The sequence below is a fragment of the Melanaphis sacchari genome, unplaced genomic scaffold (genome assembly GCF_002803265.2).
Source record: "Melanaphis sacchari strain LSU unplaced genomic scaffold, SCAv2.0 Contig0_pilon_pilon, whole genome shotgun sequence".
Classification (NCBI taxonomy): Eukaryota; Metazoa; Arthropoda; class Insecta; order Hemiptera; family Aphididae; genus Melanaphis; species Melanaphis sacchari.
This window is the reverse complement of record NW_020270366.1, coordinates 452,342-480,158: the sequence shown is the minus strand read 5'-3', so window position 1 is coordinate 480,158 and position 27,817 is coordinate 452,342. Positions and strand designations below refer to the sequence as shown.

At 27.3% G+C, this 27,817-nt stretch overlaps 5 protein-coding genes and 1 pseudogene across 7 annotated transcripts; 3 read left to right on the top strand and 3 right to left on the bottom strand.

Moving 5' to 3' along the window:
• Positions 1 to 188: 188 nt before the first annotated feature.
• On the top strand, positions 189 to 11,624 carry LOC112600088 (ras-related and estrogen-regulated growth inhibitor). 3 transcript variants are annotated; one of them, XM_025347257.1, is made up of 5 exons: positions 189 to 378; positions 7,172 to 7,228; positions 8,413 to 8,486; positions 10,016 to 10,214; positions 10,740 to 11,624. In XM_025347257.1, exons 3-5 carry the CDS (start codon positions 8,436 to 8,438, stop codon positions 10,958 to 10,960), a joined length of 471 nt encoding a protein of 156 aa, XP_025203042.1. In that variant the 5' UTR covers positions 189 to 378; positions 7,172 to 7,228; positions 8,413 to 8,435; the 3' UTR covers positions 10,961 to 11,624. The 3 variants fall into 3 exon arrangements, with proteins under 3 accessions (XP_025203042.1, XP_025203033.1, XP_025203049.1); XM_025347248.1 differs by lacking the exon at positions 189 to 378 and adding an exon at positions 4,349 to 4,711; XM_025347264.1 differs by lacking the exon at positions 189 to 378 and adding an exon at positions 4,636 to 4,724.
• Positions 11,625 to 15,569: 3,945 nt separating this feature from the next.
• Positions 15,570 to 17,941, top strand: LOC112595205 (palmitoyltransferase ZDHHC3). Its single transcript, XM_025340335.1, has 6 exons — positions 15,570 to 16,082; positions 16,142 to 16,327; positions 16,799 to 16,935; positions 17,003 to 17,087; positions 17,161 to 17,373; positions 17,699 to 17,941. Exons 1-6 carry the CDS (start codon positions 15,993 to 15,995, stop codon positions 17,852 to 17,854), a joined length of 867 nt encoding a protein of 288 aa, XP_025196120.1. The 5' UTR covers positions 15,570 to 15,992; the 3' UTR covers positions 17,855 to 17,941.
• A 159-nt stretch (positions 17,942 to 18,100) lies between these two features.
• On the bottom strand, positions 18,101 to 18,860 carry LOC112595213. Its single transcript, XM_025340347.1, has 2 exons — positions 18,559 to 18,860; positions 18,101 to 18,475 (listed from the first exon to the last, which is right to left on the bottom strand). Exons 1-2 carry the CDS (start codon positions 18,562 to 18,564, stop codon positions 18,245 to 18,247), a joined length of 237 nt encoding a protein of 78 aa, XP_025196132.1. The 5' UTR covers positions 18,565 to 18,860; the 3' UTR covers positions 18,101 to 18,244.
• Positions 18,861 to 18,950: 90 nt separating this feature from the next.
• LOC112595194 (cytosolic Fe-S cluster assembly factor NUBP1 homolog) lies at positions 18,951 to 20,734 on the bottom strand. The gene is made up of 8 exons (XM_025340324.1): positions 20,556 to 20,734; positions 20,296 to 20,400; positions 20,087 to 20,223; positions 19,946 to 20,014; positions 19,851 to 19,883; positions 19,669 to 19,759; positions 19,133 to 19,588; positions 18,951 to 19,044 (listed from the first exon to the last, which is right to left on the bottom strand). The coding sequence occupies exons 1-8, from the start codon at positions 20,575 to 20,577 to the stop codon at positions 19,016 to 19,018; spliced, it is 942 nt and encodes a 313-aa protein (XP_025196109.1). The 5' UTR covers positions 20,578 to 20,734; the 3' UTR covers positions 18,951 to 19,015.
• Positions 20,735 to 20,866: 132 nt separating this feature from the next.
• LOC112593256 lies at positions 20,867 to 24,124 on the top strand. The gene is made up of 4 exons (XM_025337623.1): positions 20,867 to 21,175; positions 21,382 to 21,571; positions 22,212 to 22,657; positions 23,700 to 24,124. Exons 1-4 carry the CDS (start codon positions 21,149 to 21,151, stop codon positions 24,039 to 24,041), a joined length of 1,005 nt encoding a protein of 334 aa, XP_025193408.1. The 5' UTR covers positions 20,867 to 21,148; the 3' UTR covers positions 24,042 to 24,124.
• Positions 24,125 to 26,794: 2,670 nt separating this feature from the next.
• LOC112593661 overlaps positions 26,795 to 27,817 on the bottom strand; it is a 1,475-nt pseudogene continuing 452 nt past the window's right edge.

Sequence of the window (27,817 nt, the reverse complement as noted above, 5' to 3'; positions counted from 1 at the left end):
AAAAATAACTTTTATTTGATTAAATTTGTTTTTGTTTATTTTCTATTTCAAGGCTATATATCTGATGTGTTTCATCTGAACAATCACAACGTGTTGATTACTATTATTATTTTATTTCATTGTTTTATTGCTAGTGATGAATTGCACAATATGGTTGGTACATTAAACACAACTAAATGTAAATAAAAAATGTATTATTTATTTAAAATCTTTTCTACTGCCTTTGAATTACGTACAACTATAGTACATTATACTGTACAGATATCAGTTGTTAAAATAATTACACGATCTACATGTATCAAAACTTCAAGAAAATCGCAAATATTGTCATACTACCAAAATAATATACTGGATGAACATTATTATACGGCGTAAACGGTAAGATCTAATTATGAAATACTTAAGTTTAAAGCTAAAGACGCAAAATAAAAATGCTGCAGACATGTTTTACATGTATTTTTTTTTATTAATTGTTATTGATTTTTGTAAATATCTATAGATTCTAAATCACAAATCATTATTCATCGTATTCCTAATTATAATAACGTACTGTAAAATTAATTACCTATATTTACTGCTAAATAGTTTAATATTTCATTAACTAGTAGCATTTAAAGTTTGGAAGAGTGGTGTTATAAATCAGCATTTCGCGCTTTAACCCCGTGTGATTGGATTAATACATAAAATTAAAAATATGTAGATACTTACTACGTTACCATTAAAAAATGTAAAAACTTAAAACAATTTAAAAAAATTTAAAAGAATGATATGGACGCTCAAAATGATTATATTGTAAGTTGCTTATGTGTATAAACAAACTATACTTTAAAAGAATCGTTTGTCTTTGTGGCTTAGTATCTTTTATGGACGTCATTCATTTTTGTAAAATAGAATTTAAATTTGAATCTAGATGTAATTCATTTTTGTAGTGAATTTAAACTAAACATTTGTTTAGAGTTAGAATGTATGTTTATTAAAACATTAATTTTTTTTTAATTTTGTATGGGTTTGTATAATTTTAATATTAAATCTTTTTCTTTTGCGTGATAGTAAGTTTAAAGTGAAATTATTAAAATTTCCTTTTGATTATGATAAATATGTGGACCGAGAAAATATTTACATGCACTGCAACCTTTTGCTATTGTTCACTTTCGATACGTGCTATTAATTTCCCTATATAAAACACGAAGAATCTTATAGCACGTTGCAGGCTGAATTTTAAAGGCACCTAAAAATCTTATTATTTCATTTAAAATATTTAATTTCATAAAAATAACTGTGGAAATTATGGTTTATAATTTGAAATATCGTTATTAAATTTTTTTTAAGATTTTATTTTATGTACAGAAATATTTTGAAAATGGCTTATTCCATACTCTTAATATTCTCAGTAAATAAAGCAAATATTATCAAAACAAAAATTCTTGAAATGATATTTTGAATTTTTAATTTTTATGAAAATCTTGTAAAATATTTTTATATAAGTGCTAAAATTTAGTTTAAATACCTGAAAAACTAAAAATAAAATGAAAACATATAAAAAATACAAAATAAAAATTTTTTTCTTCAAATCTGTTATTTGAAAAGAACTAAGTACTTGGATTTCATTGTTTTAGAGTACCCATAAAATAATTCACATTACATTAAAATTCGAACTCTAGTAATAATACTCCTGAATAAACGATTAAGCCCAAAAATATATAAACTAAATCTTTAGAGTGAAAAATTAAAAATAAGATAATTTATTGTATCTATGTAACTTTTATTATTATATATTTATATATAATAAAATTTTATTCTTGTTATTATTATTATAACTAATTTGACTTAAGTTGTAATAACTAGTAGGCATTTAAATATTGTTTAAAGTATGACAAATAATTGACCAATATAATATTAGTTATTACATTAGATATGATTGAATTTGTCATTATTTAAAAATAAAGTATAAAAAAAACTCGTTAAACAATATAATTATATAACATTATTATTTATTGATATGTAAATATATTATACAATGTAATTAAATATTTAGTGCGTAACATTTCACAAAAATTAAAATTGTATGTACTAAACGACCTTTAACAATATAATACGCTTGAGTTTAGTGATCATTGAGAAAGTTAAAAAGTTAAAAATACTCAATTGAGCTAATATTATATTCTAATCACTATATATTATTCACATATTTATAATTTATTTATTTATGAATCTTTATCTTTGTCTAAAAGTTTTTTAAGTTTTAATTTTATATTTAAAGGTTTTGTTTTTCATCAATATTTAAACTATATTATGAAATTAAAAAAAAATATTTATTAACGGATTAATCCCAGTACAACAACTATTTACATATTTCAGTTTCAACAATTAATATAAATTCAACACACAACTATATACCTATAATAATAATGGTAATAAAAATTACAACTCATAAATACATTAACAATATAATTAATTGCATGTGTTATTTAATGCAGTAAATAAATGGTAACTGTACTACATCTACTGTTCATGCATTATTAAAATATGGAGGACACATTATATTTTTAAACAAAAGCAATAAGAAGTATTATTACTTATTTTTAAACTTATCAAACAAATGCGCCGAAATGTCACATCACTGGCGTTGCTATTGTGTGCACAATAATTCGTACGCTCATTTATAAAGCTATAAATTATCATGTATATAGGTAACCTACATGAGTTTACTTCGTCTTGTACTATAAACCTTGCAGTATGTGTGTATTTAAAAATTTAAAAATATTGCTATCTTTCTGAATTAAATAAAATAAAAACCTTCTTAAACTAAATACTGAGGACCAGTTATTTTGTTTTGATTTTTATACCATAATTCAAGTATATTAGTTATAAAAATATACCTATAGAATTCTATGTATGATACTAAGGTAATATGCTAGTATGAATATAATTATAAATTTTAAAAAATCAGCAAAATCGTAAACTAACTACAACATTTTACAGAAGTATTGTAGTTCACGAGAGTAAAAATAAAAACAGCACTGTATATATTAATTTAACGATGGCTATCACATTAAATGTTCAAGTTGACAGTGACAAATGTCACAAAGTTAACAATGACTTTGTCTATATTTTTTTATTTACGAAGATGTATCGTTGGATCAACTTAATTTTAGTAAATTAACTCATCCCATGATTTCCATATTATATACGATTTTAAAATAATTACCTCTACATAGGCGATATTCCCGGCTAACTATAGATTACTAATCTATTATTACTTTATAACAAAAATTTATTTTACTGGAAATGATCTATTTCTCATATTTTTATAGTACTCAAACCTCAAAGTAAACCAACTCTTATTAAACGTTTTTCATATGGGTATTATATTTTGGCGTTTTGTCACTAATTTTTAACATTTATACATAGTATATATATATATATATATATATAATGAAAATGTTTCTCAAAAAGAACAAATCCTTTATTTAAATTAAATATCATTTTATTTTCCTTAAAATTCCAAAAAAAAAAGTCGACCAGTATATTTATAAATTTTGTTAATCACTAATCTTTATCAATACAAACTCGTTATAAACATTAAATACCTAATAAACTTACTCATAAATATAACATCGGATCATTTGAATTTATTTTCTCTCTTTATGAAATACAATTTTTGTTATTCATTATCATATAAGCTCACACAATCATAAACATAATTGTATAATTATATAAATATTAACTAATACTGTATATATATTATGTACTGTGTAGTTCGTTGTGTAACTGAATATACGCGGCACGGGTACTACTTTTATAGTTTGTAATCGCTATTCGTCATAGTCGATAAAGAAATGATAGTAATTGATAGGAAAAATGTTTTCCTTAGTTTTTAACAATTTTAAACTAGCCAGTTGGTAGTCTTCCACACAGTTATCAATGACCAATGTCCACTGCGCCATTGCAGAATTCGTACGGTTGAATAAAACCAAAAGACGGTTTCGCATCACATACTCGAACAGTAATAATATTATAAGAAATAAAGTCTCGAGCAGACGCTGCGTACTTAGGCACGCGCGTTTCGGGTAATAGGCGCGAGACGGAAGCGTCTGCTGGCGTGCCCGCCCGACCGGGGCTTTTATTTTTAGAACTCGCGCGGGGCGCAGTAGCAAGAGCGCTGTTTTTTTATAATATATGATTTATACATATATTACATTGCTGTATAAACACACATATTAACCATACCTACATTCGAGCGCCAAAGCCCGCACACACACACGCACACACGCACAATATTATACACACTATTTACTGTATATACAACCGCGGATCTCCCCCTCGGACGAGTTCGATTATTCTCGACCGTTGTCGCGAACGCGCGAGTCTGCATTATAAGTATAACACTGGCGATAATATTATAACATTTTAACACCCGCCAGACATTTTCGGCCGTTCGGAAGACCGAAATCCGTTGTGTTAAAAACGTATATTGATCTCAAGTCGCACGCGTGAAGTGACGGTCATATTATATAATTTGTATGCATATACGTAAATATATAAAGTACATGTGCGCTCGTCTATACATGATCTACACATTATTATTAAAATAATATTGTATCGTACCGCGGAATGTCGTCAAATCCCATCCGAGGAATCCGGCGGAAAAAGTCATCGCTGACCGAAGTGAAGATAGCGGTTTTAGGGGCTCCCGGCGTCGGCAAAAGCGGTGAGCAGCACCCGTATGTTATATTGGATAATATTATTTACAATGCTCAGAGTCGGTTAAGGGTCAATAGACCTTGTCATAGAGCAAACAATTACTCCCCCCCCCACCATGACCAAAAAAAAGTTGTAGTAATATAACGTTTAATATTATATTAGAGTAGTTAATAAATTATAATATAATGATTATGGTAATATTTAAAATAATACAATTATTTTGCAATTAAATATCTTTTTTCCTGTATTCATATAACTAACATATTATAACTAAATCAAATTCAGTACGCAATACTGAAAATATTAACATTTTTTCATAGTTAAATTTTAACTATCGGGAAGCAATCTTTTACACTTGAATTTTGAGAATTTTGAGCATAAGTAATAATTCTTAAAGTTATTTTTGTGTAATTAGGTAATGACTAATTATGTTTCTAAAAACGATTAGGCAATGATTATTTTATGTAATAAAGCTGGAGCAAATAATAATTTTTCTGCTGTTGAAGAATACAATGTTTTAAAATGTATTAGTTCTTTTTCAAAATCTGTTACTAAATTTAAATTAAAAGTAAAAATAAATGATAAATTTTAAATTTAAAGATTAAAATTAATTAAAATTCATAAGTTATTTTTTAAATTTTCATACTTATTTAACTGTTAAGAAAAATCATCATTTAGAAATAATAATTGTAACATTTAATTTTTTCTTGTAGATATATAGGTATTAAAAATTTTGCCATTCCTCAAAAGTTGATGTCTGAACTCTGTAGCACATATTTCTTTTATGCGTTTATACATACGTATTACCTATTTAACTTGTAAATGTAAATTTTGTGTCCAATTTCCATGTTTGGAAGTCAATATTACTGAAATCAGGTTGCACGTTGATTGCAATTTTTATTTTACAGTTCAGCACTACACCTTTACACAATCAATGTATCAACCCTGTTTGAGAAACGTAACCGAATTCAAATTTGATTATACTAAATTTAAATATTTGTGTGAAAAAACTGCAATTTTATTGTTTTTCTATTGTCTATTTTAAAAAAACTCAAAGACTCCCGAAAAAGTACTTATTATAATATATAGGCGTGCAATGTATGTAATGATATGCCTATACATAATAACAATTTATATTTTAATCGAGATGTATAATGTTGACTGTTACTGCACTTTCAAGTTTCAAGAACTACGGCTGTGAATATTGTTATTATGTTTTTTGATATATCCTATTTAGTATAATGTACTTAATAAAATTTGTTCGACACGTGCTTTTTATTTCTTTTGGACGTTGCGTTTAAATTGAAATTATATGTTTTTTTTTTATTTATTTATAAATGGCTCATTACCAAATCTTTCATAAAAATTATTGGATACATTTCCAGGTGTAACAAATGTTAAGTTAAAATTCAATACACTTTTCAGTCAATTTCTTTTTATTGTTTGAGCTTATTGATAATCAAACTGAAAATGGGTTTCACTTTTTTAACTAACTATCAAAGTCTTAAAAGCTAGGATACTACACACACATGTTGACACCGTTTTACGAATATACAACACACAAATTATATATTCAGAAATAGTTTGTAAAAATTTAGAGAATTGATTTATTATCAAACTTAATAGTATAAACATTATCTGTGCTTTCAGGCGGGGTTTTTATAATATTTAACTTTTTAAGCATGTTGCGAATATGTAAAATATTAAAATTTAAAAATTCACATACAGTAGAAACTCGTTTAACCGTCACTTTCTGTTATCCGTCATTGGTCACCGTCGAAAAACGGTCTTAGAAACGCCAACTAATCACTCTAAAGTAGAAGCAATGCTATCAAAATGCATTGAGTGGTTTAAAGTGCAAGAGGAGGTAAATACAACGCAGGTCTTATTTCGTAAAATACCATAAATATCCGCTCAAAAAGCTTGTGCCTCAAAAAAATTACATAATATTATATTATTAGTCTTAATTATTTATCACATATTATTTTTGTCTGCTAATCATATTATAAAATATATACGTTTATTAAAAATTTTCTGTTAACTGTCATTGTCTCGGTCCCGACACTGATGGTTAAATGAGTTTCTTCTGTAACTTAAAAAAATTAAAATATTGTAAGAAACCCACAAGAAAACATAAATAATATTCTAATTTTTTAAATTTGATAATATGTCAATTTACTCTATAATTAAATCTTATTATCCAAAATCAGAATTGTTGAACACAAATATCCTATATTGTAAATTTGTCAGACGGAGATAACATTATATGGGTGTGGTAATGCTTTAAACAACTTATACTCAATAGTGTAAGTTAATAGGAGAAAAAAAATCAAGTTTTTCTTAATAACTAACTCTAGCTTTGTTCAATAATATAAATTAAAATTTCTACTATCGTAAATATTTATAAACGCAGAATTTGTATCTATAGTCATAACATAAAATTAACTATTTTTTCTCTTATGTTTAGCATTGACCGTGCGGTTTTTAACAAAGCGTTATATTGGCGAATATGATCACCAAGCTGGTAAGTCTTAATTTGAAAATTAATGCAAAAATAGAATTACAGCCCAGAAAATTCACCGTTAAGTTATTCAGAAAAAAAAATGTAATTATCATCACAAACTGGTATTAAAATAAAATTAGAATATTTAAGTAATTCATTTTATTTAAATTGTCTTTTTTGCAATAATTATATGGTACTACACTTATGTTTAAACAAATACTATATGAAAACGTTAAAAGATAAAAATAACTTTTGAAGGCCAAATAAAATATTGATGAAATTGTATAGTACACAATGAACTGAAAATACTATAATATACAATAATCTAAGGCCATCATATTATAGACTTTAATGTTTAATCTTGCATAAGTTCGTAAATTGCAATAATATATGTTTAAATGAAATCTTGAGAAATAATAACGACATTAAAAATAGCTAAACATACTCTTAATGTTTTCATAAATACTTAAAATACTGTACACAAATCTACGCGTATCCATATTTGATTTTTATTTTATTACTTTACTAGTAATTTACAAAGGGGGCAAGGCGAGTTAATTAAAACGATTAAGTATTGACTTGAGTTAATTAAGTTAAATTAAAGTTAAGAACGTTGAGATATAAGTTTAATAGAAATAAACAACATATTTAATTTTAAACTAAAATTTTATACAGCAAACTTTTATATTAATTTAACTAAAAATTATTTTTTAATTACTATCTGGATTTTACACTCACACATCTAAAGTGACTATGGAACTTAGTATTTTTTAAATATTAACAAAATATGCTAAAAATGCATTATATACACTCTCCCTCCAAATTAGTTTCACGCTAGCTATGAAGGTTTAGAAAATTAAGCGTTTGAGTTAACTAAATTACAATTAAAGAATGTGTATTTTTTTATTTACACCAATTTAAAATCTTTGAGTACAGTGAGATTAAAAAAAAAATGGATAATTAATTATTATTGTTAACTACAGTTATAGATATGTAAAAACAGATTTTAACTTATCGTATCATTTTTCAAATTGATAACAGCTACCTTATATGTATGAACACGAACTCATAATAATTAATGAGTCGTTACAATAAGCTGTTTTACTCAATTATTAAGTCAATTTGAAAATTAACAAGCTAGTTAAGTTAACGAAATCGCAAAATACTTCTTATGTACTGATTATTTGAATTCGTTTGCGATATAGAAACGAGGTACAAGCATGAAGTGATGGTGGACAGTGAACCAATTCTTTTTGAAATACTAGACACCTGCCCAAAGGTACGTATGATATAAAATAAACATATAGTTAAATAAATTGTTTATATAAATATAAAAATATAATACTTACATATGTTTTAACATATTAAGAGAACGTCGTATTGCAATACCAAATATTGTTTTCATATCTCATTAACGCATAATATGACAAATTTTACCTTCAGAAGATTTTATTTTACTCTGTATTTAAAGTAAATTGACTTATTATCAAATTTAAAAATAAGAATATTTTTAAATTAATCAATTCTCTGTGTTATAAAAATTAACAAAGTAAAATGGTTTATTCTAAACGTAAAATTTACTATATTGTCCTCTAAAGCATCATAAAGTAAGAGTAACATACATAATTGGTGCGATGTATACAAATAGAAAATAAAAAATAATTACGTGTAAATGTGTAATAGAAAAATATTGTAATTAAAATATACTCTGAAGTCCGGAGTCTGCATTATTCTGGCATACGCATTTTTCATTTTTTTTTCTATTATACATTCTATTCATAATAGCATAATATATAATATAATTATAATAATTATGTATGTACATGATTAATTATGCTGTACCATATTTTATATCAATAATATTTGTATCGTGGATTTCAGAATTTACACCTAAATATTTCCAAGAGAAAATTTTTTTTTTGGTTGACAGTGATTTATAAAAGTAATTATATTACAAGACATATTTTAATTAATTTCCGTTTAAATATTATAAGTAGGTAGGTAGTTAAAAATGTATAAAAGTAAATAAAGTAAAGATAATAAATACTGGAACAAATAGGCTTATTTTTTTGGTCTGAAGGCGCTGGATTAAATTTAAATCTATAAATTGTATGAACATAGCTAGCCAACATAAGTCGTTTAAAAAAAAATTGTCTCTAAAAATATAAGTAGAATTTTATCTATTGGTATACTTGATATCTTATTAAAATTATTTGTATTTATTAAATTATAATTATCATCAAATTTATTAGTTATGACTTATGACTTATGGTATTTAATTAAAGTCTTGCAATATTCCGATATGCCATAATATGTCGTGGCCCATGGGTATAAATGTATAATAGATAATAATATATCAATACAAAAACAAGTTTTAAAGTATCTATAGTTATATGCAAATAATATTTAAACACATTTTTTAATTTGTTTATGTTTGTACCCAGAGTAAATGAACTGTCTATGAGAGGAGCATTTAACGTGCTTACTTATACAGTAAGCTATGGAAAACTTCTACGTTTGATTGTTTAATATTAAATGTTATAGACTATATTTACTTGTCATGTTTCTCGATTTGATAGACACACTACTCAAAAAATAAACTATGCGTATAATAGCTAATAAATACTATACCTAAAAACTTAAGACTTGTAAACCTTGTAAACTATGCGCCTACAAATATAGGTATAGATAGGTATATCGTCGTATTGTACAATCAATATCTAATTACATAATATTATTATCCTCAGTTGTTCAACAAATCACTGTTTGTCTGTGTATGTGTACATAATTTTTTTTTTTTATATATAGAATGACGAAGAATTACCTTTAAATGACGTTTACAATTGGGCGGACGCACTTGTGCTAGTATTCGCTATAACAGATAGACGATCGTTCAATTACGTGCGGCGTGTAAAACAAACTATGTTGGACGCTTTTGAAATGCCCGTAGCACTGGTAGCCAACAAGGCTGATATGGTTCATCTCAGACAAGTCAGCACGGAAGAAGGTACCTACATTAATAGTACAAAGTATGTCCAATGGGATACATTTTATTTTTTATTGTGTCTACAACAGTTTAGCATATTTTTTTAAAACATACTATGCTCTGTGTTAACTGAAAAAAAACCAAAATCCCAAATGACCTTTTTCGCCATGATGATCGTAATGGTGAAGATGATGGTAACCACATACGCTTATTTTAAACGGGGTTTAAGCTAATACCCCCGTATCCTTTCTTGAGTGAATGCCACAAGATAATAATTGTATACGCATATGGTACATACTATCATTACAGAATATATAAACTTGATTTGGGATGTTAAAAAAATATCATTTTATTAAGAGAAATTCGATTTTAATTTTTTATTATTTTTAATAGAATTTTGACTTAACTAATTATTGATCTCTACGATACTCTGAACAATGATGAAATCAATACACGACGTATATTATAACAATATTTGAATAATTGTGATAATTAAATGTTAATATAGCTAACCAATGTAATTGTTATATTCCTGTGGTGCTACAGGTGAGATATTGGCGAAAGATTTCGAATGTTGTTTCACCGAGGTGGCGGCCGCGGAACAAGTGGGACAAATCGCCGAGGTGTTCCTTGAAGTATGCAGAGAGGTATTGAGCGTTCGGCGGAAAAACAAACAATCGTTACTAGACCGAATGTTAGGTGGTAAGACGGCCGTTGTAAAGGCGTATGCCCGTGGAAAAAGCGACAGCGCTTTGCCAAAAGAATAATGCATTTGATGATGTCAGTAAAATCTTCCGGATATAGAGTTACAACCGTATGGTATATAATAAATAGTATACCTATTCACATAGGTACATGACTCATGATATAAAAAAAATATTTATTTTACCCTCAGAAAATATCTCGGTAAATAGGCTAAAAAAAATTTTAAATTATTTATTTTCTAAACGTTTGAGAACACATAGGTACTATATACATTTTCTATGATTTCAGTATCTGTTCTTGAAACTAGAAAAAATTTAATGATAAATATTACTGGATTATCTTAATATATAATGTTTAATTCGTGGATAAAAGAGCTACTCTGTATATGAAATAGTATTAATGTATTGTACTATTATGGATACGATAATAAAATCTATTATGGTCATAATAATGGTCATGTATACTATATACATGAATGCGAGCAACTTCGGATTTCTGCACCGTCAACTGCAGAACTGCAACATACTCATAATTCAAATATAGTAAATATACATATATTTAATATAATATATATTACACGCATACTGCAACTGGGTGCAGATTAATTTAAAACAAAACACTGATCACTTATATTTTGTATGTTTACATACCTTTTGTATACCTCAAGTACATTTTTATGTTTTCGTAAAAATAATATGTTTTTTTTTTAATTTAGCGTATTTATAAATAGCACTATATTTTTTTTCAAAAAGACATTTATTTATATTTATTATTACTTGAACGTAATAAAAATCATCTTTTTATTTTATGATCTAAAAATGTAATACAACCATATTATGCTATATTTATAAAACTTTAATAATAATTTGTAAATGTAATCGTGTTTTTTTTTTTTTTTTTTTTGATTTATGTTTTAAATAATTGTGGATATTTAAAATGATAATTATGACGTGATTTCTTCGTACTAGGTATTAAAACTTGCTACAATATACTACCTATCATATTTTAAATATATGTTTAAAATCTATAATTGCTTAACTATTTTATTGTTTAACCAAATCTATACATCACATCTTAACATAAAATTGTTAATATAATAAATATCCCTATAAACATTACATAACGAACTGATTTGCGTACTAATTTTTTTTTTATTATTATTATTATTATTATTATTTACGCAATAGAAAATGTATGCAATTCAATTATTATATTATTAATTTAATAATATATCGGCAAATTATTATAGTTTTCACCCAAGTTAGCTAATAATCGGCCACTAAATCTTATCTAGTTTTTTATTTATATTTTGAAAACTTTAAAATGTGGAAAAGTTATTACTGTTAGGATTCGCCACAGTCTACATGGTCAATGGACATCTTATTTATACAATTATACATTTAACTAAGGTTAAATGTACTAAATTTATGTTATTTTAATGGTTTTATTTATGTTTTTAAAATAAAATATTATTTAATTAATTGTAACTTTAAATAACAAATTTTTATAAATCTGGTAAAATGTATTATTTTTTTTAAATTTTCGATTACAATTTTTATTATTGTCTTTCACTTCAAAGATACTAATTAACAAATATTCTTATTTTCTTCATAGTTATAGCAGCATTACCAAAACATGCATGATTCGAATATCTTATAAAACACTTCTGCAGGCTGTATGTTAATTTTGCAATTTCAATATCACTTAGAGAAGGTTTTTAAAATTTAACTGTGAACACTATAAACTTGGTGTACTGTAGTACACGTACATTATTAAAAAATCATGGATGGACAAACAAATCAATTAAATGTTTCAATTATAGCCTATAGGAACACCGACAAAATATTCATATGGTACTCATCCGTTACTCAGTGTAGTGTTGCCATATTTTATTTTACTTAAACCGGGATAAACATTTTTGTATGATTTTCATGAATAAAATATTACCATTCATCCACGGTCAACCACCAGTTTTGATTTTAACATTCTATTTTCTCGTAACTGAAATACCACACACAATGGTCTGCACTCTACAATAACATACGTTCGGTCGTGACGCACTTAGAAAATAATATATGCGTCTTGGTGCGAAAAAAATGTAATCTCCCCCCTTACCGATTAACATTAACAAGTAATATAACGCAAATGATATTATAAATAATGTTTTTATTTTTTATCTAGGTACTTTATAAAACTGTATGTAAAAGACAAGGACATTTATTAAATACCAAATGTAGGTACCTACATATTTAATCTATAAATACAATCTAGTCTCAATACCAAATTTATAATTTCTCCCTTGACTTTCTGAAGCAAAAACTACAATAATGACATTGAAATCTGGATTTCTCGTTAAATAAGGCTGAATGTTGAGAAGTGGTAACAAATTAGGCTGTTCGTTTCTTTGCGAAATCGGAATAAAAATTATTAATACCTACTCAATTTCAATATATTTCCTGAAATACATTGGTTTATTCGCGCATCATCTCTATACGTTTGTCATTATTGTCAAACAAAATAAAAAATTACAGCTTACAATAACTTCATCAAGTTATTTTTTAAGCACAAAAATAATTTTATTCAAGCTCACTTTATGAGTAATCATTTTAAAATTAGTTGAATTACTTTTGTCAGAATCTGAACTATCATCAATAAATATTTATATTTTTTTTATGCATTTCTTGGTAGATGCCAAGTCGTCAATTCCACATTTTTTAACAGCCCATAGTTTGACATTCATATTATTGATCAGTTTGTAGGTTATTTAAATAAAATACCAACGACTGGTACTTAAATTTCACAAACACTATATAAATCTATATTTACTGACTGTAATTATTTTTTGTGCATGTAAAAAAAAGAACATCATCTTCTAATTTTCCTTAATTTAGAATGTGATAGTTTTCTCATCAATACCATCACAATCCATCACTCTTGCCACCCCTAAAATTTTTCCATTTTGCCTCCCTCCCCCGAATACACTATTCCATACGTTTACAATAAAACTTACTCAATGTTAAAAATCTAAATTAATAACCGAAAAAATATTAAATAAGAGACAACAACATTTTTACGTGGGGAAAAAACAATCAACGTGTTTTGGTATTCATCAATAGTTGTCATCACTAAGCCAGGAAAATTATTTTAAATAAAGTTCGTTATTCAATAAAGTAATCAACAGTTGCCTATATTAATTATTTTTATTAATGATAAATAAAATATGTAGTTCATTGTGCAATTATTAGACAACATATTAAATTAAGTTTAAAATTAGAAAAAATGCATAAGGTTTAAGAATTTAACCAGTCTGCTTGATTTAAAATGTTTATTAATTTTAATACCAGGTTAGGTCAAAATCTTTTACTATATTTTAAAACATAATTAGGACAATTAGAAAACAATAAAACATAATATTGTTTTATATACATATCATATATAGGAACTAATAAATCCATTATAATATCAAAACACACATTTTTAGCTTATGTAGAAATAGATAACTATACGAAAATATTATTATTTAAAAATATTATAATACTTATAATTTTCATATAGGTTCCTATTGATTGGATATTATTGGATACAGAATACAAATAGTAATTAAGACACGTATTAATATTTTTAATTTTAAATCTCACCACTACATCAGCTTGACACAAGTGTATTGGATGACGCCAGACTGCCAGACAACGGTGTGGACTGTATAAGTGGTGTGTGGGTCAGTGAGTGCACCTAAGACAAGTTTAGTGATCGCGAAAAAGATTCATGTCCAATGTCCTTTACACAAATATAAAGAATAACAATAACAATTATCATCATAAAAAACATTAGACACATCATACATCGACTTGTGATTTTAAATTTCAATTACCATAGTCGCCCGTCCATAAGTAAAAACTAATAATGTTTAGGATTCCATTTATTGAATGATCGTACTTTATATCTTAATATTTGTTTTCAGATCTCGAGAAAGAAACTTATAGTTTTGCCAACAACTTAAAAAAATATTTACTAGTATTTTACGTGCCTACTGTTGTGATTAATTAAGTATAAACTGAACATAAATCAAAATATAAAAAGTATATATTTTGCATATTTAACTATCAAAAAATTACCCCAACTATTCAGCTTTGTTTTCAAACATATCCAAATTATAATTATTAGGTAGGCATGTACCTATAAAATATAAATTATTATATTCCGTACGCATAAACATTATTCTCGAGCACAATTTGTCAACTTTATATCACTTTATCGGAGAACGATCAATGAATTCATCGGCAGTATGAATAAACAGTTTATACAATAATATTTTTTTCGGTTTTATATTCGTGATGATGTTATTATAGTATTAATTGTGTACACAAGTGATCCTGCAAATGTTACACGGCCATATAGGTTAGGACCATGCAACAGTTAACGAACCTTGCAAATGTGTGTTCGTACCTATCGATTTTATTAATAAATTACGTTGTTGATATTTATTTTGTATTTACTTTATTAATTATGAATTGTTTTCAACATACTTTTATTATATTATATTAAAATAATATATATTCATCAATATTAATTTACATAATATGTATATATTTTTATATTTACATACAACATCTAGTACCTAGTTAATTCTCTATAATATAGCAACATTAGCAACTACAGTCAAACTCTATAGCCGTGCCGGTGCCGCGGAGGCTGGTGCTGTTTATCGTTTGTGTTGGTGATAGTGGAAATAGGCACAAATCAGTTTTGTACCTACGCGATAAAGAAAGATGATAAGAAAAGGCATCCAAATTTTAAATTTTAATATGGAAATCATGTAGTTGATGTTCGTCGTCATCTAGTGCGATATTGTAACCGTTGCTGTTTCCGATCATTTTCCACCGAAATCTGTACAACTCGCCAGTCTTTATGCAACTGTCGTCGTTTTAATTGTTAACAATATTTGTTTAATAAACATTACCAGCAGCATAGCCCATGTACGTACAACAGCGAATTGAAATGACTATCCAAATACCGTCGGTTTGCAGTCTACCGTTGATACGTGCGCAATGAACGTCGCTCAAGAGCCTCTGGGTGGCATAAAAAGTGACCGCCATGGACGACAATGATCAAGTGATTTTTTACCCGAACCAGGGAGTAGATCCCCACAACCGATGCTGCGGTGGTTCCATGTGGTGTATTCAGGTAATAATAGTATGAAAAATGTTTTTTTATATTTGCACTCATAAACCTTGTTTTTCCAGGACATATGCGGTATTATTTGTGCAATATTCACGTGGCTGTTGATACTGTATGCTGAGTTTGTAGTGACTTTTGTCACATTACTACCATGTCCATATCCCATTTTTCAGTGTGTCAACATGGTGATATTTCAAATTTTTGCTTTCCTTGCAATGGCTTCTCATCTTCGTACAATGTTTACAGATCCCGTATGTTTACATAAACTCATTGTAGTTTTCATATAATATTATGTTACAATACCTGCACAATTTTGGTATAGACAAAAAGTACAAACATTAAGTATCTTTTGTATGTACCTTCATGCATTTATTCAACACATTGCTTTTTAATACCTAGTCTATTTTATAATACAACTTGAGATAAATCTAATTTAGTAAGTCAGTAAAAAAGTCATAGCAAAATGTGTGGTCATCAAGTTTTTCTTTATTATCACTATGATATATTAATGATAGATTTTTATTTTAATGTTACCACATAATAAACGTAATAATTACATGTTACATGGACACTTTATCATTTTGTTTTTTTGTTATTATTATAGCAATGTTTATTACTTACATAAATTTTATCATTTTTTGTATATTAACTATCAAGATTGAACTTGTTATACTATGTTTTAAATAATCTAATTAAATCATAATATTGATATCATTGTTCAGGGAGCAGTGCCAAAAGGAAATGCTACAAAAGAAATGATACAAAATTTAGGTTTACGTGAGGGTCAAGTGATATATAAATGTCCAAAATGCTGTTGTATTAAACCCTCACGAGCCCATCATTGTTCAGTTTGCCAAAGGTTCTCTAAAATAACTTTTAATTTATAAAATAAATCATCCATAATTTAATTTTATTATTACTTTTAGATGTATTAGAAAAATGGACCATCATTGCCCATGGGTTAACAACTGTGTTGGAGAAAAAAACCAGAAATTTTTTGTATTATTTACGGTATTTATATTATATATTTGTTTTTTAATGTCTACAATCAATATTCTAACTATTCAAAAAATTTGTTCTTTAGCTTTACATTGCTGCTATGTCAATGCATGCATTATATTTGTGTGTAAGCCAATTTGTTTGGTGTCTACATTCCGAATGGAAGCAATGTTCTTGGTATACACCTCCCGCAACAGTAGTATTTTTAATATTTTTAGGTTTTGAAGCATTACTATTTGCAATATTCACCATGGTGATGTTTGCCACTCAACTACAAGCCATATGCTCTGATGAAACGGTAAATATATAATTTATTAGTTTATGACTACAAAAATAGTATTTAATAAATTAACATTTTGTTTATATCATTAATATATAAACAGTTTTATTTTATTAAGTTATAAATGTATAAAAATATCTTTAAAAAAGACCAAAATATGTAATTAGTAAATGGACATAATGTTTATGTGTTTCAACTATTATTTTATATTATTAATTTTCAAATATTTAATCTACAGTTAAATCTATTTGTATACAATATTTAATTGCAAAAATTAGGTTATTAAAATTACCTGAAAAAAATTAACAATGATCTCTTATAATTATTATAATGTATATTCCAGGGTATTGAACAATTAAAAAAGGAAGAAGCTCGTTGGATGAAAAAATCTAAATGGAAGAGCTTACAAGCTGTTTTTGGCAGGGTTTCCATAACTTGGCTGTCACCTTTTTCACAGCCAGCTCCCAAGATCAAAGTAGATAATTATCTACAGGTCTAGTGATATGAACAGTATTTAAATATTTTTAAATTTTACCTCTCGTACCTAATAATATCAATAATTCTATTACATAATATTCTTGTTATTTTAAAATAAATTTATAATACTATAAATTTAAAAATGATGACTGTATCAAATTTAAGACAATGATTCTTTTATTAACAGAGGATCTAATTAATAAGTTTAATTATTCTATGAATTTAAATTGCTATTTTATTATTGTTAAATCCTTATTGTAATACAGTCAGTAATTATTGATTAATTTGTTACTTTATAGTTTATATACTTTATTTGAACCACTATATTTTGCTGCTTTTTCTTACTATTTGTTTACTATTATTATTGACAAACAATACAGTAATACTAATTCTAAATACATATGTACATCAATTATTTGTCAAAATTGAAACGCCTTTTCCCGTCAAATCTATATCCATAAGCAGGAGAATTTTTAGCATCTACAAGAGCAGGGTTTCTGTACTTGTAGAATGATCCATGGCCGTGGGGTGATCTAGACGCTCCATTACTTACTCCATATGCTTCTCTTGGATAAAAAGCTTCAAATTTTGCACCCAATACAGAAACTATGCTCCATAAAGCTAGATACAGAAGAAACTGTAACTGAAGTGTGAAAATTATATATTTAAATGTCATAAAATTAGAATAATAATTGAATATTTAAATAAAAAAATAAATTGTCTTACCTTCATATTTGTGGTTAATTAAAAAGATTGTGTAGAATAAAAATTATTAAATGTAAAACAATCAAACCAACTGATCAAATTTTATTAGTTTCATTTCATGGTAAGTAACAGGTATATGAGCCCACATTAAAATTCTTTAATCATAAAAACATTGTGTCATAACATCTTGATTGGTTAACAACTTTCTCTTGACCATGAACACCAAATGTGATAATGGTATGTCTATTACTCTAATATAAAATTATGTTTATTTAAATAATTTATCACATAGAAAAATAATTCAATAAAATTGTACATATGTATCAATGTATAATAATTATAAAATATTTTTTATCATTACAAAATAAATTTTATCTTCTATATTATAACAGTTTCTTAAACAAAAAACTGTCTTCATTTGTAAGCGAATATATTTTTTAGTATATTATTATGTAATCAAAAACAAATCATAGTTCTATTAAATTGATTGTAGATTCATGGTTAAATCTGAAAGATAGAAATATTTTATTAATCAACGAACAAGAAAATTATCATTTTTATTTAAATACAATAATAAGATATCATATCAATTTACTTTCAACAATATTTTTAATAGCCACAACTGTTGGTGATCCAGCATGTTGTTGAATAAAGTTGACACCTTCATCGCAGCATCGTCCCAATGAAGGATCTAACGGAACTGATCCGAGAAATGGAACACCCATTTCACGTGACATCTGAGCAGCACCACCGGTATTTTTTGGAAATATTTCAGATGTAACTTTACATTTGGGACAAACAAAAGCAGACATATTTTCTACCACGCCCAATACAGGTAATCCCACTTTTCTGGCAAAATCCAATTCTTTACGGACATCTAATAAAGAAACTTCTTGAGGAGTAGTTACAACAACTGCTGAAAAGTTATAAGTTGATTTAAGGAATTGTACTAATGAAAGGTGTTCATCAGAAGTTCCTGGCGGAGTATCAACAATCAAATAGTCCAATGTGTCACCCCAATCAACTTCAGTCAAAAATTGTTTGATCATAGCTAGAAAATAATATTTATGAAAATATAATCTAACAGTAATAATTTTTGATGTTATAAGAATTAAAATGTACAAAAATCACCATTTTTTTTGGGACCTCTCCAAATTACAGCATCATCCTTACTTTCTAACAAAAACCCAACAGACATGATAGATAAATTTTCTTCAATAAACTAAAATAGTAATATAAAATAAAATACATTAGAATTAATTTTATTAACAATTAAATGATATTAAAATAAATATTTTTACTATTATTCTTACCACAGGAGACCATCCTGATCCACTTTGATGTATCTAGAAATAAAATAAATTGATTAAAATGTTATCTAAAATTATTTAATAAACAAAGTACAAACATTTTCATCTTGAACTCCAAACACAAGAGGAAGCGATGGTCCACAAATATCAACATCTAACACTCCAATCTAAATATTAAAACAATTAGAAATAATTAAATTATCAGATTGTTTACATGTGTATTATAACAATATAATTACATTTTTTTGTTCATTTTCATTGGCTAATACTCTAGCTAATAATGATGTGAATGTACTTTTGCCTACTCCACCTTTACCAGATAGTACTAGTATTTTATACTTTACTGAAGATAGTCGATGTTTTAATACATCTAAAGCTAAATGGTCAAAAATAAAACAGAAAATTTACATTTAAAAAAATGTACAACTTAAAATATATTTTCACTAACCTGGGTCAGGAAGTTGAGTTACACCAGAAGCACAAATATTTTGATTTGGACATCCTTGACATGCAGATACTTGACCGGCAGATGAGCTATTTGTACCTGGACAATCTAAAAATTTCAAAACATACGAATCATAGTCCATAAAAGAATAGACAAGTAGTTTCAGTTGGTATTTAAAATTTATAGATATAATATAATAAATTTAAGTATATTACTTATTATCAAATAAATGTATAACAGAAAAAAATTATTCTAAAACTTACGATTAGGAATGTTAGGATCCATTTTTTTCAGAAATCTGTTATTTATATCATTTGTATTTACTGTATTAAATGAAAAATCGGGCTCATATGACCATTACTACTGAATAGTTTAATTAAGTTTATTTACTATTGTACAGATAAGTGAAGTATTGAAATTAATTAGAATTAATAACTTTACTAATAATTATTAATAATAATAATTCGTTATCTAGGTAAAACATATTTATGCGGTATTTTGATTTTACTCTCTTATCAGTATTCTGTGATAATTTAACTACAGTATCTATCATATCAGTAATCCTAATAACTATTAACACAGAAACAGAACTAATAAAAAAAAATCAAACTGATCACTGAACTTGCAATATTTTAGATTTCTTTAAAGTCTTAAATCATCACTTACCACAATGAAAATATCAGTAATAGAAAACTTCAAGTCTAATTCGTTTAATTAACTACTTGAAAATATCGTTTATTGTAAATAGTCGCCTTTCAGTAGGTATTAAGCTGACAACAAATTTTCTTATAAACCTGCCAAAATAATTTGTTGGTACGAATTCCTACTATTGAATATATATTTGTAGTGAATTGAAATGGAAATATCAAGTACTGAGCTAAAAGTGAGTACACTTTTTTTTACTTTATTTGTTTTGATCAATGATTTATGTAGATCGTGTAGGTACTTCTAAGTATTTAATATTTAATTCTATGTTTTTTACATACCTAAGCATTGTAAAATATCAATCAAATCTAATTATTTGAAAAAATGTTCAATAATAACTTTAAAAATCATTAATAATCATAATATTGTTTTAATTGATTGCAGTGTTCCTCATGTGAAACCATAGTTAATGATTATAGTCCAGAGTTTATTGAACAAATGAAGACAAATTATGGTGACTACAAAGATTTTCAAGAATTTTTAAAAAACTTCAAAAAAGATCCTGATTTAGTTCGTGACCAGTGTGTAAGATGTCGATCCTTAAAATGGCAAAATATGAAATATAAAAATCATAGTGAGTATATTATTATATTTCAATAATAAATATGCAATTAATTGATTTCTATGTAAATTTTATGCTTGGTTTTACTTTATAATACAACTTTAATTGATTTGATAACAGTTATTTTTGTTACTCAAAATTAAAAACATAAAAGTTTGAAAGTTTTGTAATTGATATACAGGTTATCTAGGTATACTAAGATTTATAATAGCCCATCATTTTTATTGATTCATTCTACGATAGTAAACAAAACCATGTTATGTAAAAAATTACTATACATATTTTTTTATTTTGTTTATTTTCCATTTAATTTCAAAAAGTTGATTAAATTCAAGCCTCTGAGATTTGAAGATTTCTGCCTTTCCCAATGTCTGTTTGTAAAAAATTGATTAATTTGACATTTTATAATAATTATGAGAATGTTTTCCTGTTATCTACTAATAAAATACCTAGTAAAAAAATTAATTTACCATTAATATGTTTTTAAACATTTTTCATCTCAAAACTATTAATCTACCACTTCATAGTTAGATACATGAATTATATAGATATAATAAAAATATGCGCAGCCAAAAACTAGAAGTGTTATTCTAAAAAACTTTTAATTTATGACAAAATCTTATTATATTTTGACGCTTAATATTTTTTTCAGATCAAATGAGATCACATGCCCAGACTGCTGGTGCTTCTAGAAATATCTTGACTAAATTTCAGATCATTTTAGTAACAGTATTCTTAGTGTTAGGAATCCTTTTACCAAACTTTTTAAATACGAACATTTCTAACACTAATGGTTTGAGTGAAGATAAATTGAAGTCTACACTGTTATTATTAAAGAGTCAATTTCCATCATTGCAGCGGAGCATATTAAACAAATTAAGTGGTGCTTTTTCGCGGCTTCAAAAGCCAGGTGAACCAATTGTTTTCATGCTTTTACATGATGACACAAACAAAAAGACTACTGACTGTTTAGCATCGTATGCAAGTTTTTCAGCAAAAAAATATCTATTCACTAATTCCCAAAAAAGTTTATGGATGAACGGGTCAGAATGGAATAGTTATTCAGACTTCAATCATCAAGACTTGCTGTACGAAAAGGTAATATAATATTTAACAGTTATACCAATATTTAAAGCAATTAATATAAAATTCTTATCAATTGACTATTCATTATAATACCACAGAATAGATTATTCTGTATGTAAAATCGATTTTTTATTTACTGTGACTAGATTATAAAAACTAAATTATTTACACAAAGTATGAACTTATTTTTTTTATTATTGAAACAATAATTGAAAGACTAGAATTAACTAACTCGTTTTTCCTACATAATTTTTCTGTTTTCTTTAACATCACAATTAAATCAAATTCTGGATTAAACAGATTTAGACTACTACACGTTTTAAATTAAATAATCTGAGTAACAAATCAGATCCTCATGAAACCTTAGTACCAATCATTAAGATTTTGTTTTCAATTTCTTTTGTATTATATTCATTATAAATACTGAAAAAGGTTTATTTTTCAATAAGATAATTGAATTAAGGTTGATTTGTAATGTAATAATATAATTATTAAATCATATTATTTAGAGCTTGTTTTTATGCTTTAAACAGTACATGTTTCGAATGCTATTTACAGTAAATTTATTGGTGTCATATGCTATCTATATTAATAAAGTTATCTACACATTTTCCCATTGCAAGATATTCATGAAATCACTTAAAAATGCTTAAACACAGACAATTGAGTGTTAAGGGAGACATGTAAAAGAAAAATTTAGTATTAGATCATATGGAACAACAAACCTACTTAAAAGGCAATTACAGGAAATATTGTGGCATTCAGTCCATCCAACTAATGTATTTGAAAATTTTTAAGATGTATTTGTATAAAAAAATTATAATTTTTATAAAAACTGTAAAACTACAAGCTCCAATAAAAATATTTAGGTAAGTACAGAATACATTATTTTGCATAGATAGCATACAACAAAAGAAGTCATTTTGTTGTAGATAGCATATGACTTGTGTAGGTACCCTTAAAACTATATATTTGTTAAAATTTTTATTATTTTTTAAATTTACGATTTTCTAGTCTCCAGCTGCTTTAATTTATTGATCTTTTTGTCTTTTAGTTAAATAAGCCACTTGAGGAAAACAATGTGCTGGTAGTGGAGAACTTGCAAGATTTACCATGGCCGTTGGCCCAGACATTGCATCCTTTATGTGATACCATAAATCCAAAAATTGCAAAGGCCATGTATTTGCTGGAACTTAGAGTAAAGGATGATCTAAAACAGCTGTCTGAGGGTGATAAAATAAAAGTGGCTGAGCGGGCCATGAACATGGTGTGGGAGGACGCGCCAAACGAGTTCAGGGCACCACTGATCGCCCGGCTCACATCGTATGTGGACGCAGTACTGTGGGAATCAGACCAGCCATGTCATAGAGAATCTTTCATCAAGATATCACCCTAAACATAATATCTTCCATAACTCATCTGCAAAATCCATTATTAGCTGATCAGTGTTCTACTTTTCTGCTGAATTAAATTTGATTGTGAGTTTTGTATTTATCTACCTAGGACGGACAGTCACAGTTACATTCATTTTATTTTTATATTTTAATCATTATAATACCTTTCTATAGCAATAATAATATATTATATATTACCTAAATATAATAAATATAATATGTTATATTACTATGCGTTAATAATAAGTATAATTTATAAGATTGTATAAATAATTAATTTTATTTTTTATTTGACTAAAATAAAGAAATATTATTTTTACAGGATTCATTTTATTTGTGTGTTTATTTACAGTAAAATTTTTGGTTGAAAAATAATTACAATTAATGATAGAAAATAAAATTAGGCGAGCGCATAGAACATTATTTATGTTTTCACTAATATAAATTCTCTACACAAAACCAATAAGTATGAATATGATTGCGTGGGACCTTTTACCAGTAGTCAAAGATGCCAAGACGGGATTAATTATGGCAAGTGCCAGACTTAGTTACGGGATGTAGAGTGATGGTCTTGAATTTCGATGATACTTTATATCTAGACAATAGAATTCTAACGATTTTATTTTTTATATCTATTATTTTTATTTTTATAAATATCCACAATTGGTTAAAAACAACTATAAAGTCTAATACAACTAAGCAAGTATAGTTAAATAAATGTATTTCTGTTCTATTTTTATAATAATAGCTTTTCCCTTTTTAATAATTAATTTTTTTTTTCTAAAAAAATTAAAAATATGCATATTTAAGTTTTTTTATTGTTTGATAATTTTTGCATGAAAATCCATATTTTTAATACATTTTAATGAACACAAGGAGAATATTTTATAGGAATCTTTGGATTATAGTATCATACTTTAACTGTTTTAAACTAAAAGTCTGAACCCTATAATAAATAATAGTCACAGTTTTAGTAGTCAGTATTGTTTATAATTTATTCTAATCGTTTTAAACATAAAATATAATATGCTAAATGTTATAGCTCAACAAATGCATCACACGCGGCAATCGACATTCACTCGGCTCTCATTACTTCTCAGTGTAAAAAGCATAAGAAATTAAATTAGAACAAATTCTATTTTATATCAATAAGTAGGTACTCTAATTAAAATTAAGCAGTGCGTTGAGCGATAAAGGTTGTAATAACGGCTGTATATTATTTTGATATATTTTGAATTAGCTAAATATTATTACAAATTTTTTAACCCAATTTTACAGGAAAAAAATGAACAAACCTAAAATAACGGCGCAAACGATAATTGCATCCCGATAATATTAAACAACTATACTAATCGCGTCCGATGTAAATACATTATTTTCTTTCCCATTTAAGATTCAATAGCAACATTTAATAAATATTATAAATATTATACTGCTCAAGGTTAAAAATATTGATTTTTATTGTTTCATAAATATGTACATCAAAAATATTGTTTTTCTCGTTAAATATAAAAATAAAAGAATAAATAAAAAATAGTAAAAATATAAGTTACCTATATATGTAATTACTAATTATAATATTATTTATGGCTCAGAAAAATTTGAACGATACAGTTTTGACAAAATCAAAACGGACCAACCGTGTTATTTCGTTCACGTGGTATTTAATCATTTCACGTCTTATTTTCTTTATTTGAATAAATTGCGAAATTTTATGCAAGTATCTTTTTGTAAGTTACTATAGTGTATAAATAAAACCGTAGATATTTGAATGAGCAGAATAAAACATACAGTTAAATTTTGAATGGAAAGCTTCACAGCTATTTGTTGTCCGTGTAATTGAACCTAATAGTTTTTAAATATTATCGAGACGCAATTAGTATAGTACCTAGTATAGAAAACCCGGGACGCGATTAGTATGTCACAAATCGCAATTTTATATTAGGGACGCAATTTGTATGCAGCCAAAAATACAGTGTTACATTGGCGTATCTCAGTTTTATATAGGTACGTACCAATCTAGTATCTACCTTAGTTCATAGACAAATCGGCATCGGTGTATCTCGTTTGCCATTCGATTAACTAATTCAATTGTAATGAGCGATTTGCCTGTGTCAGATTGGATATGGCACCCAATATAATTTCGAACGTTGCTCAAATTACTCTTTAAACTTTCCTGATATCTCTAAGAAAAATTTGAACTTTTGTTCAAAATCTGAACAACAAATAATTAATTAAATATTTTTTGATTTTATTAAAAAGAAAAATCCTATATAGCCACGTTGACGGGTCGGCTCTCGGATAATATAATATATTTATAATATATAGGTATATGTATTTTAGTATATATTATATTATTATCCGTGAGGTCGACTATACATTAGACATTTTTTTTGAAAATTGAATTTCTGTAATCATTTAGATTAACTAAAACATTTCTTCATATAATGTATTTATGCATATATTTTACTACATGATTTAAAAAGATTATCGGCTGTCAGAACTCAGAAGTCCATCTAATATGGACATTAATATAAACGTCCTCTAACAAAACCACTCGAGACACTGCTTACAAGGTTACAAATTACGAGTTTCATGTGTCCATTTCTCATACTGCAGTATAGATGTACCTACTGCGATGGAACGTAGACTGCAGCAGTATCTGTACGGGAACTTACATGCGATATTGCGGCCACTTCGATGTAAATCGATAAATTTCAACAACAAATTGATAATAATATTATATTTTCTCATCATGTATAGGTAGTATACGGTAGTATTATTTACACGAATTTATATTTTTATTATTATACAGTAATTATTTACAGGTTTCGGATACATAGGTTCCTACGTACTAAAAAAAAAAATAAAAAATTACTTAAAAATACAAGACGAAACGATTTCGATTAAATCATTATTCCCGATCAAAGTGTCATCGTGTCGCAAGCCATCAGAACGACGAATGATGGTGGCTGTGCTGCGAGTTAAAGCCCGGGACAAAGTGATGCTGTTGCTGCTCTTGTTGTTGTTGTTGTTGTTGTTGGTGGTGGTGGTGGTGTCCTCCAAAATCTGCGACGGCGTCTTGATGGGTGAACTTTTCGGGTTGCGGTTGATGTTGCTGCGCGTAGTGGTCGTGATGCTGTAGTTGATGTGCTTGTTGACGATGTCGTTCGATCTTGACGGGTACGTGGACGGGGACGTGGACCGGAACTCGGACCGGATAAGGCACGTGTTTCTCGACCGGATACGGGACAGGTTTCTCGTACGGGACGGGCACATTTTTGTACACGTTGTATGGTACCGGTCTGATGTATGGCACCTTAACGGGCACGGGTACGGGCTTTTCCACCCGGAACGGCACTTTCTTGACGACGGGAACGTGCACGGGCACCGGCCTGTCGTACGGCACTTTGACAGGCACGCGCACTTGCTTGTACACCGGATATCGGACAATCTTCTCCTTGTACACGGGATACGGTTTGTCGACGTGCACAGGCACCGGGCGGTCGTACGGCACCTTGACGGCCACCGGCACGTCCTTCTCCACCGGGTACGGCTGCGGCTCGTACACCTTGACAGGATACGGCACATCCTTCTCCACCTTAACCGGATACGGCTTGGGCACGTGCACCGGGCGCGGCCGGTCCACCGGCACCTGTACCACGTACCGCACTGGTTTCACCACGTCCACGCGTACCGGTACCGGTACGTTTTTCTCGATCACCGACACCTTTGGAGCACGCTGTTGACCGACGCCGTAATCGTATCCCTGTTGTTG